Raw genomic sequence first — 15,497 nt, 5'->3', positions numbered from 1 at the left:
ACGTTTAAGTGTATATGCATATAATGTGTACACACACAGAGTCAAGGGTTGGGGCGATGGCTCAGCAGTTAAAAATACCTAATGTTCTTCCAGAGGACCCAGTTTTTCTTCCCATCACCCATGTGGTGGTTCACAATTCTTAATAATGTTAAGTTCCAGGGAATTCAGTGCCCTGATCTGGCTCCATTGACACCAGGCATGACATGGTTCACAGACATATATGCAGGCGAGCCTCTCATATACATAAAATAAACACATATTTTGATCTAAATTTTAAGGATTTATGTATTTATTTTTATGTCATGTATATGGGTGTTTTGTCTGTATGTATGTCTGTATACCACACGTGCAGTGCTCCAGTTGGGCTATCAGGAAAGGGTGCAGTACCACCTGTTACCAGATGGGGGCACTGGTGAGCCATCGCTTTGCGCACAGCCCGGTGGATCTTCTAAGACAGGGACTAAAGATTCCCAGGGCTGAATAGACTTTTTCAGTGATAATCCGAAGCCTGGGGTAGCTTTGGGGAGGGCAAGATTTGATGTACTTTGAGAAAGTAAGTCGGGATTTCTGTTCAGTTTCTGCCCTGCCCAGTGGGTGGGCTCAGGAGCTCTGGAGTTTGGTTTGGCTCTCTGCTTAGGCAAGATCAGCCAGGCCATCCAAACAGCTAAAGAGGAAGCTTGGACAGGTCCCCTGGGATTGTTTGTCTGCCAGAATTTCTTCTAGCTTGGTGGCTCGTTAGGCAGGCTGGGAGGAGACAGAAGCAAAAATCATTAGCCCCTCATGAGGAGTGTTTTGGACACTTTGCCCTGATCTCACATGACCCTCACAAAGCCTCAAAGTCCAAATCTGTTAGCATTTCAATCTCACCAGTGGGAAAATCGGCCTCAGGAAATTGGTGACAACGGGAGCCCCTACAGCCTAGGATAACCTGCAGGCCAGGATGCCAGGCGGACAGCACAGTCTTCTGGGGTCTGGGAACGCATCCTACAAACCTTCTCTGTGTAACTTGTCTGCCGCAGGCTTGCATAGACACCACGTTAAGGCAAGGAACTTAAAAGAACGAGATGAAAGGAAAATAGAACTCACGATCTCTGCACATGGGGAGCAGTAGTTGAGTTGTTGAGATTTCTTGAAGACGGGCCGTAGGGCTCTTTGTTTGAAGCATTTGTCACATGAGCCAAACACGTTAACCAGGAAGGTCTGATCGCACATCTTGGTCGAGATGAGGCTAAAGAACAGAAAAGAGTGAACAGGGGTAGAGAAAGACAGCGAGTGCATCTGGAGACCCGAGCCTCTTTCTTCTCCTGCCTCTGCACATGGGCAGAGCTCACAGCGAGTGCTGACCTCTGATTTCCTGTACCGCAGCTCATGTTATCAACAAGAAAGCGTCGGACAGCCAGCTTTCTGAAGTACACATGGTTCACTGTCCGGGCAGCTTTGCCTATAACCTTACAAAGTCGTGCTTACAACTGATCCATGGAGCGCCATAACAACCACTGTAACGCACAATACACTTACTTTCCTAACGTTATCTATCTTTTATTTTTCATTTGTATACCTTTTTATTGATGTGTATGTGCACACCATCTCATGAGGAATAGCATAAAGGGCAGAAGTCAGAGGACAACCTGAGGGAGTCAGGGAACAGATTTCAGGTCGTCAGGGGCTCAGGCCAGGTCTCGAACTTGTTAAGTATCAGAGAGTGTCCAACATTTGATCCTCCTTCCTCCGACTCCGGTTGCTGAGGTTAAAGGCATGCGCCTGGCTTACACGGTGCTAAGAGTGGAACACTTTGCCCCATCTACTGTGAAAATGAAGACCATTCTCAGCAATCAGACTGTCATTCCAGTAAGTGTCGACATCACTCTGAAGGGGCACACAGCCACTGTGAAGGGCCCCAGGGAACTCTGCGGAGGGACTTCATTCACATCAGTGTAGATCTGAGTCTTGGAAAGAAAAAGAAAAGGCTCCATGTTGACAAATGGGGAAGGGGGGAGGGAGGGTAACAGAAAGCAATTGGCCACTGTCAGAACCATCTGCAGTCCTGTGTAGAACACAATCAAGGGTGTGACACTGGGTTTCCGTTACAAGATGAGCTGTGTGTGCCCACTTCCCTACCAACGTCGTTATTCAGGAGAACAGGCCTTCAGTTGAAATCCGAAATTTACTTGGTGAAAAATACATCCTCAGGGTTCGGATGAGGACAGGTGTTGCTTGTTCTGACTCTTAAGCCCAGAATTAATCCTCTGAAGGAAATGATATTGAACTTGTTTCAAATTCAACCGCTCTGATTCAGCACGCAACAACAGTTAAAACAAGGATATCAGAAAGTTTGTGGATGGCATCTATGTGTCTGAGAAAGGGACTGCAGCAGGCAGATGAGTGAGGCCTCAGTTTCCTGGCTCCAGAATCAAGATGCTGATCACAAGGACAATTTGGACTCTTTGGGGACAATGAAAGACTTACATATTGAAAAAACAATAAAAGAACGGATGCAAGGCTTTGTGTGTGCTACGCAAGCACTCCACCTACCCAGCTACCTCTAGCCTGGAGAGCCATTTTAAAACAAATGCTCCTTACTTTGATGTAAAAATTTGGATTAAAGACCAGAGTTAGAAAATGGGCCTGAATCCAGCCAGAAGGGAAAGGCCATTTGTGTGCCATTGACTTCCTATGAAGTACACATTTGTGTCTGTTAAACGTGGCAACCAAACACTCAGGGGCCCAGCCTGTAGCTGCAAGAGCAGAGTGGTTTAGGCCTGGGAGGATGGCAGCATTGGGCAACAGCTTCACTGGGGGCTATGGGCATGAAGACTGGCTAAGACACGGCTGTGGGTGGCCTCGGACTGATCATAGGGAAGAGGGGAAGTGGGGGCTTGAAGGGATGATGACTGGGATATGGCCTAGGTTTCTTTTGGGATGGTAGCCTGGAGATGGAGGACTAGGAGGTTAACAGGGAGCAGTTGGCTCAGTCCTGCTGATTTCATAGCTGCTCCAGAGAGCCCACCTTCAGATTCAAGGAAATTACCCCTGAACGTATTACTGGACTGAACTTGTCAGCAAAGGAGAATCTGAGAGAGGTGTGTTTTGGGTGAAGGTGATGTTAGGGATACTTGGGAGGAAAGTGTTATGTAGACATCACCACAGGGCCAGAGAAGGAACTAGAAGCTGTGGTGTTGGGCAAAGGGTTGGCTTGCACAATATCGAAGATGAGGTGACAAAGGAGACCCTTAAGGACACAAGGGAGACCTTAGAGATCACAAGGGACCATATCCTGACTGACACAGAGGGCACAGCTGGAGCTTCCCACAACCTCTCTATAGGGAGGCAGACTTCTATATGGAAGCTGAGAGAACAAAGGAATTAACAGTGGTGTCAGTCAGAGAGAGGCTGAGCACGGATTGTAGCAGGCCTCACGCAGATATCACCATCTACTGCTAGGCTTGTCACGAAGAGTGAGGTACAGCACAAAAGGCGGCTGGGATGCTGGCTCTGTCAGCAAAGTGCTTTCTGTGTGAGCATGCCTCATTTTAATCCCAGGAAAAAGCCAGGGTAGCAATACTCTGAGGTAACAAGTGTTAGCTCAGAGCTGGGGAGGCAGAGACAGGCAGATTTCTGGGAGTTCATTGGCCAGGCAGAGTAGTTGAAGACCAGAGAGAGAGAGAGAGAGAGAGAGAGAGGGAGAGAGAGAGAGAGAGAGAGAGAGAGAGAGAGAGAGAGAGAGAGAAGAGAAAGGCCCTATTTCAAAACAGGAAATGGAATCTGAGGAAGGAAGGATGCCTAAGGATGTCTATGTACATGCATACACACATGTATTCATGAACACTGATGGACCCATGAGCACACACGTACCTATGAATGCACACATATGTACCTATGAACATACACATATATAAATGAACTCGTGATCATACACACATGTACTCATGAATACACACATGTATCCTTGAACACAATACACACACCCATGAAAACACACACCCATTTACCTATGAACACACACATGCACCCATGAACACACACTCACATATTCGTGAACATAAACGTTCCCATGAGCATACACACTCATATGGGGGTTCACACACACACATGTTCCTATGAACACACAAGCACAGACTCATGAACACACACATACACTTATGAACACACATACAGGGATTCATATACATGCACCCATGAACATACAAGCACATACTCATGAACTCACACATAAACCCATGCACCCAACACACACACACACACACACACACACACACACTCACTCATGAACATACAAGCACATACTCATAAACACACATGCAAAGGAATTCATGCATACATGTACCCAGGAATACACAAGCACATACTCATGAACTCACACAAAAACCCATGCACCCAACAAACACACACACACACACACACACACACACACACACACTCACTCATGAACATACTAGCACATACTCATAAACACACATGCAAAGGAATTCATGCATACATGTACCCATGAATACACAAGCACATACTCATGAACTCACACAAAAACCCATGCACCCAACAAACACACACACACACACACACACACACACACACACACTCACTCATGAACATACAAGCACATACTCATAAACACACATGCAAAGGAATTCATGCATACATGTACCCATGAATACACAAGCACATACTCATGAACTCACACAAAAACCCATGCACCCAACAAACACACACACACACACACACACACACACACACACACACACACACGACACGGAAAGATGTGCCCAGCAGAGCTTAGGGCATGGTGAATGTCCCCCACTCCTCAGCCCTGCTGTGGCTGCTGCTAGTCCCAAGGTCAAGCTGAGACATCAGGTAATAGCATTAGAGAGCAGCATCCCTCAAGTGCATCCTGCTCGGATTTGTTCTCTCAGAAGTAGGTCACGGGGAGAACTGCAGGGAGATGAACCAGAGGAAGAGATTATGTTCTCAGAGGAAGAGACTCAAGAACTGTAATGAATGTTGAGAGCATCTCCAGGGACAAAGGCCACGAGGGAAAAGGTGTGTGTGTGTGTGTGTGTGTGTGTGTGTGTGTGTGTGTGTGTGTGTGATGTATAGGAAATGGGAAAAAATGACCTTGAAAAATTACTAATTTTTCCAAGTTTGAATAGAGACAATTCTGCTTTTCTTAGTCTAAATTCCAAGTCAGAGAAGGTGCTTGTAATGTTCATTATAAATAACTGGAAACAGAAGGACATGAAAATAACTGAGTCTGACCTGTAACCACAGGTCCTGGACCTGTTCACACCTCATGTTCTCCTGGAATGTCTTCGTAGCGTAACTAGCTTGAACAATTGAGACGTGAAGGATTGCAGAGATGGCTTAGTGGGTAAGTAGTGGTGTCTGCTGCCAAGGCTGACAACCTGAGTTTGATCCCCAGAATCCACACAGTGGGAGGAGAGAGCTGACTTCCAAGAGCTGTCTCTGTCGTCCATGTGTGTGGCATGCTCATGTCTACACATGTACACACAGAGTAAAAAACAAATGCCAGGAAAATTGTGAGGCGAGGCTGGGGATGTAGCTCCATTGGTTGAGTGCTGATGTCCCTGGCATTAAAAACATATATGAGTGTTTAAAAGTAGCATTATTTTTAGGGAAACAAGGGAAACAATTCAAATGCGCATCCAGGGAAGAGCAGGCAAACGAAACAGAGTGCCCATGAAGCAAGCTTGTTAGTTAGCAGTAACGAAGGGTTGGCCCCGATTCTCACATCAGTAAGTTACTCGTGTGTAAGGACAAAATGTCCCTATGGTACCATTACAGGAGTGTTCAGGGCACACAAGACCAGTAAGAGCTCATCCTTGGGGGATGAGAGGGCAGCAAAGGTAGAATCAGAGATAGTTCCGTGCCTGTGGGGTTAGGGGTGATGGGGTCCTGAGTTAAATTACAGTGAGGACACCATGCACATCCTCGCGCACACATGAAGAACCATCCAAACATTTTAAATGATGAATTCCACACTGTGGGCATTGTAGCTCAATCATTTTTCAATTGTGCAAAAATATTTGTGTAGATACTCCTCAAATGAGGCCAGTCAGTCAAATCTCATGCAGAAAAATGTTACACAGAATCACTTGTCAAAGTCAGAGGTTAAAACCACAATGGGACACTATAAGCTATACCTGAGAATTCCTAAAACGTATGTATTAGTACGTGTAAAGGTCAAAGGACAATTTTTTGGTAGTCAATTTTTCTCCTTTCACCATATAGGTGGGTCCTCAATATCAAATTCTGTTTCTTGAGTTTGGTCCCTCGGCCTGCTGAGCCATCTTGTCGACTAGGCTAGAACACCTAAAATTAAAAAAGAAAAAAGAAAAGAAAAGAAAAGAAAAAGAAAAAGAAAAACAGGGGCTGGGGAGATGACTCAGTAGTTAAGAGCACGTGTTGCTTTTCCAGAGGATTTGAGTCCTGTTTCCAACTCCCATATTGTAAGGTAGACAACTGTTATAGCTCCTGATCCAGGGAATCCAACACCCTTTCCTGGTCTCCAGGCGGCTGCACTACTGTACCTACTCTGCACCCAACATGCACAAAAATAAACATAAATCTAAAACAAAACTGATACACAGAGCATGGGCAAGGATGTGGGAATTGTCATTGCTGGTGCGGGTGTAAAGTGGTTCAACTACTATGGAGAACCGGCTGGCAGGACCTCTTAATGGCACACACACACACACACACACACACACACACACACACACACACACATATATATATACTGCATTCTCTCTCTCCCTCCCTCCCCACTGTGTGTGTGTGTGTGTATGTGTGCATGTGACCCAGCAATGCCACTCCTAAGAAGTACATATTTATTTCCTAACAAACCCTAAGGTTGTCCTATCAGCTTTGTGCATGAACAGTCCCAGACTGGAAATTTCGCGTGTTCAGCAGGAGTGGACTGGATTCAAGCAGCAGAATACAACACACTGGGGCTGAGGCAGGAGCAGGTAGTTCCCACAGACCCGCTGAGGTGGCCCATCTGTTTGGTCGTTACACTGCAGCTGGGCCAAATTTGAAAGCCAATTAAGCTATTTTAAAGATGTTTAATTTGTTTACTGATGCCAGCACGAATCTGTTCCTTAAAACCTCTTTATGATTTTGAGATAAAATCATGAAGGTTGTAGAGAAATTAGAATTTACACAGACAGGATAACCAGAATAAACGCACTCCCCATTGTGTACCCACCACAAAGAAATCCCCCCTGATACTAGTCTGTAGGATTGAGAACCTAGGTTCCCTGAGGTTAAAGAGTACATACCTTACAGAGCAATGAATGCCTGGGACAGTTGAGCAGAGATGAGGGAGGTTACTGTGGTCAGTGGTGGGAAGATTTGAGCCACTGGCCACTTAATCCCTTTATCTGGACTTGCGGCTCAGGGCCTGCCCCTCCCCATCTGCACACCAGTGCTCACTACAGGCCACTCACTACCACCTGCAAGCACACACTCACCTCTCTACATGATTTAGAGCCCCCTTAACTCCCAAAGACCCCCCCTTCCTGGGCCCATTTCTTTGCTCCCTGGAGGAGACAGAATCTGATTTGATCTTATTAATCTGCCTCTATTCCACGAAACAAGACTGGCATCCCTGTCTGGTGTGATGACAGCATCACTCAGCGCTGGCCTTCCTTCTCACCTTTGCAGAGTGATCTAAGGCCACGGGTAAGTGCCTTCCCCTTTCTCCTTTGTGTATCAACATGTCAGCATCCTCAAGTCTCCTGTCTCCAAACAAGGTCTCCTACACTTGAACCCTTGTCACCTCCATTGGATCTTGCCCACTGTCTCCCACCACCTAACATACAGATAAAATCTAGAAGATGGGGTCCAGGTCTCTAGGAAGTCACAGGTCAGCGGAAGGCACGGCCAAAGTTACTGGTGTACAAATCAGGTAAATGCTATAAAGTGGGCATCAATCTGAGGCAGGAGAACCAAAACATTAGCATAGTGACTCCTCACGGGGTAGAGGACTGGAGTGGGCACTGAGCCAAACCCCAGCCAACTCCATCCCACAGTCCCCCTCCTCTGATAGCCAGGGAGCCCCAGACACTCCTGACCTGTTCCCCTCAAGGTTTCTATACCTCAGGTGACACACCCATGGGATTCTAACCCCGTTCTATCTGACCTTCAAAGAAGGGCACAGCGCTGTGCCGTGAGAAGATAGGTAATGTACGATGGTGGAAAAAAATGGTCCATTCAATTTGCTCAATAATTTATTTTATTAAAGCATTATAAAGTTCTGTTTTCATCGTTTGGGAGCAGTTTGAAAAGGCATCATGTCAGTAGGATGACTGCACCCAGTCGCATCCAGAGAGGAGCGTACCATGGTGTCACAGCTACTGCCCGAGACCGTCAGACTAGAGGCTAGGGGTGCACAGAGGGCTGGGTCTCAGCTCATCAGAGGGCTCAGTGTTCTGAAGGGAAGGAAGACGGTTTGAGGAAAGGAGTACTTAGTTCTCTCAAAAATGGGAAAACTAGGTTTCTCAAAAGGAAGACCTTCTCCGAATCTTGTTTCTTTCATGAAAATAAAAGCATATTAGAACACTGATTAGAGAGAGGAAAAGAAACCACATAACTTGTACGTGGGTGCACGTGTGGTGCTAAAGTCAAATCCAGGGCCAACCGCTCGACCACTGAGCTCTGACTCCAGAGATAGATTTAGTTTTAAAAGAAATAATTGTATTTAAAAATTAAATGAGAGATTATAACAACGATGTTGGCTGATAACAATTGTTTAAAATTTCAGAAAAAAATTATAAATGGCACAAATATATATATATATAATATGTATATTATATATATTACTTTTTTTTTCTGAGATGGGCTCTCACACTTTAGTCAAAGCTGACACTGAACTCGAGATAATTCTCCTGTCTCATCCTCCTGAGTGCTCGGACTATAGGTACAGGTTACCATACCCAGCTCTCAGACTGAATCCTCTCTTAGCGAATCTAACGCGAATAGCTTTCTAATTCAGGTGTCTTTAGTAGGAAGAGCTAAAGAGCCCTTCCTGTCAGCGGGGATGGGGCAAAAACATTTTGTTCCAATGGCCACGTGGGATTCTTTCCTAGAAGATGTAGGCATGGAACTCAATTGTGGCTTCATAAATGTCTCTGGACTTCACGGAAACCCTAGAAATCTGGTGAGCCATGATGCCCCCAGATTTTATTCCTGTATATGTGGGCGAGGGGAGGTCCCTGCCACAAAACAGAATAAACAAAGGCACCAGGAACAAAACTGAGCCTTCAGGAATTGCAGCAATAGACACCTGAGGCCAGAAGCAAAAGCCTTTCCCTAGCCCAGTCGGTCGCATAGCATCCTGGGAGACAGCTAGGGCGTGGCTTTTCCTCCTTAAACTGCAATCCCTCACTATTCCAGTTCTGGTGAATAACCGGCTCCCTCAGTGGCACCGGCGCTTAGTCTTCCCGGGAAGTCGTCTTAGAACTCCATCTTCTCTCCTGCTACAGTCTCCGCAGAAAGCCGAGCTTGAAGCTGCTGGGGATCTGGGTCATCTCCAGGGCGTGCGGTGAGGCGGTGAAAGGAAATGTGACTTGAAAAAGATATTTAGTGTCCAGCATCAGCTGTGACGAGTCACCACGGTTATTCAGAAGAGCCTGAGGTCAGAACCAAGGAGAGGGATCAGGGACCAGGTGCATTTTGGTTCACCACTAAGCTAACGTCAAGAGTCAGGAAAACCCAACAGCTCTGTCTCAGTCAGAGGACCCCAGCAATCACAGGATGTGACACCCAGAGGGTTTAGGACCCAGCTGGGGGTGAGGGGGACAGGGCGGGGATAAGCCTATCAGGGCCTTCCGTGCAGCGAGCTCCCAGGAATACTCACCTGAAGTTTCACCCCCAAAACCCATTCATCCCCATAGGACTGTAAATCTGTTAAATTTAAATCCCTTTTAAAATACATCTATTCATTTGCGCGCGCGCGCGTGTGTGTGTGTGTGTGTGTGTGAGAGAGAGAGAGAGAGAGAGAGAGAGAGAGAGAGAGAGAGAGAGAGAGACTGGGTCTCAAGTTTTTATTGAATCCATTTGCTTCTTTGTTATTTGAATTTTTTCTTTTGTGTATCAAGTTCCGCAGTGCACACTTTTAATCCCAGTACTCAGGAGGCAGAGGCAGGCAGATTTCTGAGTTTGAGGCCAGCCTGGTCTAAAGTTCCAGTACAGCAAGAAACAGTACACAGGGAAACCCTGTCTTAAAAAACAAATAAATAAATATGTTTTTAAAAATTAAAAAATTTCATGTGTGTGCAGTACCCATAGAGGTCAAAAGGAAACATCAGAATCTCTGGGGCTGGAGTTGTAGGCAACTGTGAGACTCACTTGTGACGTAGGTGCTGGGAACTGAACTTGTGTCCTTTGAGAGAGCTGCAAGTGCTCTTAACTACTGAGCCATCTCTCCAGCCCTACATTATACTCTTAATAATTGTGAGGACTCCAAAGAGCTTTTGTATATGTGGGCGTAATTAGTGACATTTTACCATATTAGTAACTAAAACAGTATTTAAATATTAATAAATTATTTAAACTGAAAATAACATTTTTGTTAAAAAAATAGCTAAATTTTCAGAATGAAAAGCAGAAACAGAAACAAAAGGACAACACAGTGAGAGTCAGGGCAGTGTTCTGTTCTGTGACACTCTTAATGTCTGACCTGGTGGGAGACTGTGGGATGCCTGCTTCCGTATTCCGTGCTGAGATAAATTGCTCTGGGAACCCTACTTCATACACTCACAGCTTTGCAAAAAGCGAAGGTTTTGCAGACTCCTGGGAGGGTCTCCAGGATCCCCAAGATCCCCCCTAGTTTATTGGGAGAGAAACTTTGGGGGTGATCCTGGAAAAATGGGTCTGAGGTCTGCTCCCACTGGGCTCTGCCCATTTGTGCTACTTCTCAAGATGAGCACTGAGTGACATGGCTCAGTGGGGAAAGGCACTTGCTGCCAAGACAGACAACCTGAGTTCAATCCCAGGGACCCATAGGGAGGATGGATGTAATCGACTCCTGTAAGTTGTCCTCTCACCCCTCTATTCACACATTGTAGCACACACACACACACACACACACACACACACACACACACACACACACTGTCTAAAAGAAAAAAAGAGCTGAAGGCCAGGTCTTGGCTTATATGTTTCTATTCCTTCTTATCAGGACTGGAGAGATCAAAAAGCCACCCACTGTCTTTGAGCTGGGGTTTCACACGTGTGGCAACTATGCTCTAACCTTGGACTAGAGCATTTTTAATCGAGCGTCAGTGTCTTATGGAGTGCATCAGAGGTCAGACTAACATATCCATGTAAAGATCTCACCTGTACTTTGCGAACGAAGGATGGATTGACTCTTTTCTCAAAGTCGTCTATAGGTGTGTATGAATTAAGGATCTTTATGATCTGTGAACATTACAGAGCATGGGGTCAGACCAAGGACATTTAGGTGCCTCCAAGAAGTACGGGTGAATCTTCTAAACTATAATTTGTCTCTGGAGCCATGTGCTGTATGATCCCAAGAGAACAGAAAACAGCATAGGGTACAGAGTGCAGCCCACACTAACCACATGGTCAGATGGGAGCGAGGGACTCCCCCCTTCCAGCCTCCCAGCCCCTGCTCGGTTTAGTGCACATGTACATATCTATGCCTTGAAGCCTGCAATCAATATATACAAAATAGTCATCAGAAAAAAGAGAAGTCACAGGAGGTCAGTTGCACCGCACAGCAGGCTAAGCTGGGAAATGCCTCAGGATCTGCCCTTCAAGGTCCAGAGAGGAGCTAGGCCAGCCCACTCACCTGCACGGCAGACAGGGAAGAACAGCACTGGGAGATCTCCTTGGCATCGCTGTCTGTGGTCTTCTTAACCTGAAGCAACCAGGCTGCCTGAGAGAGGGGCTCCAGAGTCTCCTTGGCTAAGCTGTTCTGCAAATTCTTATCTTTTAGCCATTCTTCCAGGAAGCTGATGTTGCACCTGGGGAAAGCCAGAGGACACTTCAGGAAGGAGCGTCAACTCCCTCAGCGTGTCCTAGAGACTGACAGAGATCACTGCATGCTTAGAAGCAAAGTCCAGCCGTCTCTTCCTTAAGATCAGCGGGATGGACCAGGAGATAGCTTTTCAAATCACCACCATTATCTGTAAGACAGCTGTGACATATTAGGACAGTCAAAAGTCCTACGTGGTGGGAAAATGTTGACATGGTGATGTTGATTCTAAATGGGTTGTGAACACATATGTGTGCTTTGATTCCCCACAGCAACCACTAAAAGCCAACATAATAAGTAAATTAGGAAGATAACACAATATTCTAGACACACACACATGCGCACACACACACACACATACACACACACACAGAGAGAGAGAGAGAGAGAGAGAGAGAAAGAGAGAGAAGGAGAGAGAGAGAGAGAGAGAGAGAGAGAGAGAGAGAGAGAGAGAGAGAAATTCAGAGAAACAAAACCCCAGAAGGATCACATAGCAAACAGTAAGGCAGGCACTGGAGAGATGGTTTAGGGGTTGAGAGAACTTTCCACCGTTACAGAGGGGACCTCAGCTCAGCTCCCAGCATGTTGGGAGGCTGCTCACAACTGCCTAGAACTACAACTCCATGGGGATCATTGCCTGTGGCACCTCACTCACGCACCTTACCCTGACATATACATGGTTGAAAACAATAAAAATAAATCACAAGAAAGAAAAGGACATGGTGGACAAATCATGAATATGTATCATGGATTACATTAAACTAAAATGGTCTAAATTCCTCTGTTAAGAAGAACACACGGTCAGACCGGATTAAAAAATAAAACATGACTTGGGCTGGAGATGGCTCACCAGTTTTACAGAGAACCTGCATTTAGTTCCTAGCACACACACCAGGTCCCTCACAATTCCCTGTAACTTCAGCCACGGCTCTCAACCTTCCTAATGCCGTGACCCTTGAATACAGTGCGTCACGTTATAGCGACCCCAACCATAAAATTACCTCATTGCAGGGTTGGAGAGATGGCTCATGGATTTAGAGCTCTGTCTGTACTTCCAGAGGACCCGGGTTCAATTCCTAGCACTCACAGGGAAGCTCACGGCTAACTCCAAGATCAGACACACTCATGCAAGCATACATGCAGGCAAAACACCAATGCACATAAAAATAAAATAAATATTTTTTAAAAACTATCTCATTGCTATTTCATAACTGTAACTTTGCTATAGTTATGACTCAAATATAAATATATGATATGCAGGAGATCTGATATGTTCTCCCCAAGGGAGTGATGAACCAGATTGAGAACCACTGTTCTGGAGGAATCTGATGCCCTCTTTTGGCCTCTGTGAGTACTGCACTAACATGTACATATTCCCCTATACAAGTAATTTAAAAACAGTCTTAATAACATACTTGTGTGTGTTATCTATAAGAAACTCACCTCATATATGCCATATATATGTTAAAAGTAAATGGATAGATAAAATATGTTGTGAAAATATTAACGGGGTTGGGGATTTAGCTCAGTGATAGAGCGCTTGCCTAGCAAGCGCAAGGCCCTGGGTTCGGTCCCCAGCTCCAAAAAAAAAAAAAAAAAAAAAGAAAATATTAACCAAATAAGTCTGGTTATAATAATTTTAAAAAATGACTTCAAAGAGAAGAAAATTACCAGGAAGGGATAGCAAGACATTATGTAATGACAAGAGGGCCAGTTTATCCAGGGCTTTAATAATGTAATCTATTACCTGAGTCCCTGGGAAACATCATTCTAATTCCTATTTCTAAGAGTTTAACTGACAAAAGTATGATCTATGGCCTCAATGGAACTAAACTAAAAACAACAGAAAGGTGACAAGCAAGTGTAGGATCCCAGGTGTGAGCAAGGTATGGGGCTGTAGGATCCCAGGTGTGAACAGGGTGTGGGGCTGTTGGGATCCCAGGTATGAACAAGGTGTGGGGCTGTAGGATACCAGGTGTGAGCAAGGTGTGGGGCTGTTGGGATCCCAGGTATGAACAAGGTGTGGGGCTGTAGAATCCCAGGTGTGAGCAAGGTGTGGGGCTGTAGGATCCCAGGTGTGAACAGGGTGTGGAGCTGTAGGGGTCCCAGGTGTGAACAGGGTGTGGGGCTGTAGGATCCCAGGTGTGAGCAAAGTGTGGGGCTGTAGGATCCCAGGTGTGAGCAGGGTGTGGGGCTGTAGGATCCCAGGTGTGAGTAAGGTGTGGGGCTGTAGGATCCCAGGTGTGAACAGGGTGTGGGACTGTAGGATCCCAGGTGTGAGCAAAGTGTGGGGCTGTAGGATCCCAGGTATGCAAGGTGTAGAGCTGTAGGGATCCCAGGTGTGAACAAAGTGTGGGACTGTAGGATCCCAGGTATGAACAGGGTTGGGCTGTAGATTCCCAGGTGTGAGCAAGGTGTAGAGATGTAGGGATCCCAGATGAGAGTAAGGTGTGGGGCTGTAGGATCCCAGGTGTGAACAGGGTGTGGGACTGTAGGATCCCAGGTGTGAGCAAGGTGTAGGGCTGTAGGATCCCAGGTGTGAACAAAGTGTGGGACTGTAGGATCCCAGGTATGAACAGGGTTGGGGCTGTAGATTCCCAGGTGTGAGCAAGGTGTAGAGCTGTAGGGATCCCAGGTGTGATCAGTGTGTGGGGCTGTAGGATCCCAGGTGAGAGTAAGGTGTGGGGCTGTAGGATCCCAGGTGTGAACAGGGTGTGGGACTGTAGGATCCCAGGTGTGAGCAAGGCATGGACCTGGGGGTGGAACCTAGAGCTTTGTATATCCAGGGCAGGAGGCACTCCACCTACTGAGCCAGCTCCCCAGTCCCCTGCGTTGTCTCGGCTGAGGCTTGCTCAGGCTCACAGCCATCTGCTGTGATGTGAAATGGACAGGTTTTCTTTCCTTTCTCAATGAAAAGGGTCCCTACCATATGGCATCATGGGATTTTGTCCATGTGGTTTATGGGAAATCCAACTCCAAATTTCACGAGTGCTAAGAAGACATGATGAATTCTTTGCAGGCATTTCTTGGCTTAATATACTTTGTCACCTTCCTCAAATTATAGCATGCACCTATGGTCAAGCTCTCACAGCACACATAAGTATCAATTGCCTGAACATACAGACATAATCTTAAATATCTTCCCATACTACGTGTTTCTTAGTCCCAGGCTCATGGGTCCCCAATTTAAGATAGGTCCATGGTCCTTACAACTGTGTTGCTACGTCTTCAAGATGAACCCCCATGTGCTTTCCCTGCCTTCTGGCCCTCTTGGTCTGGATCAAACCCACCTCTCCACGGCAGTCCTACTGGGTTCAGCCTAACAGACTACTGCTGCTTACTCCAGGCAGGGTCAGGGGTGAATCAGTCCTTTGTCCTCATCTATCTCATGCCTGCAGTGTTCCTCTTTCTCAAGCTTGTCACCCAGTACTCATCTCTCTGGCTTCCTCGGTACCTCGGTCCTCTCCTGGTTGTGACTATATGA

General features: G+C 46.2%; 1 protein-coding gene across 9 annotated transcripts in view; it reads right to left on the bottom strand.

The window, feature by feature from the left end:
* Nucleotides 1-8,220: 8,220 nt before the first annotated feature.
* Nucleotides 8,221-15,497, bottom strand: part of Myo5c (myosin VC) — a 77,203-nt gene continuing 69,926 nt past the window's right edge. For 6 of the 9 annotated variants that reach the window (XR_015626653.1, XR_015626654.1, XR_015626655.1 and 3 more), the window contains 3 exons: nt 11,828-12,002; nt 11,353-11,433; nt 8,231-9,644 (listed from right to left, as the gene is read on the bottom strand). Coding sequence is in view for 5 of the 9 variants with exons in the window: in XM_087562208.1 (XP_087418334.1) it covers nt 9,492-9,644; nt 11,353-11,433; nt 11,828-12,002 (409 nt within the window). In the remaining 4 variants the exon portion in view is untranslated. 9 annotated transcript variants of the gene reach the window in all.

The sequence above is a fragment of the Rattus norvegicus genome, chromosome 8, assembly GCF_021556685.1.
Source record: "Rattus norvegicus strain SHRSP/BbbUtx chromosome 8, alternate assembly SHRSP_T2T, whole genome shotgun sequence".
Taxonomy (NCBI): domain Eukaryota; kingdom Metazoa; phylum Chordata; class Mammalia; order Rodentia; family Muridae; genus Rattus; species Rattus norvegicus.
The sequence above is the reverse complement of the archived record's forward strand: the minus strand, read 5'-3'. Positions and strand labels throughout refer to the sequence as shown.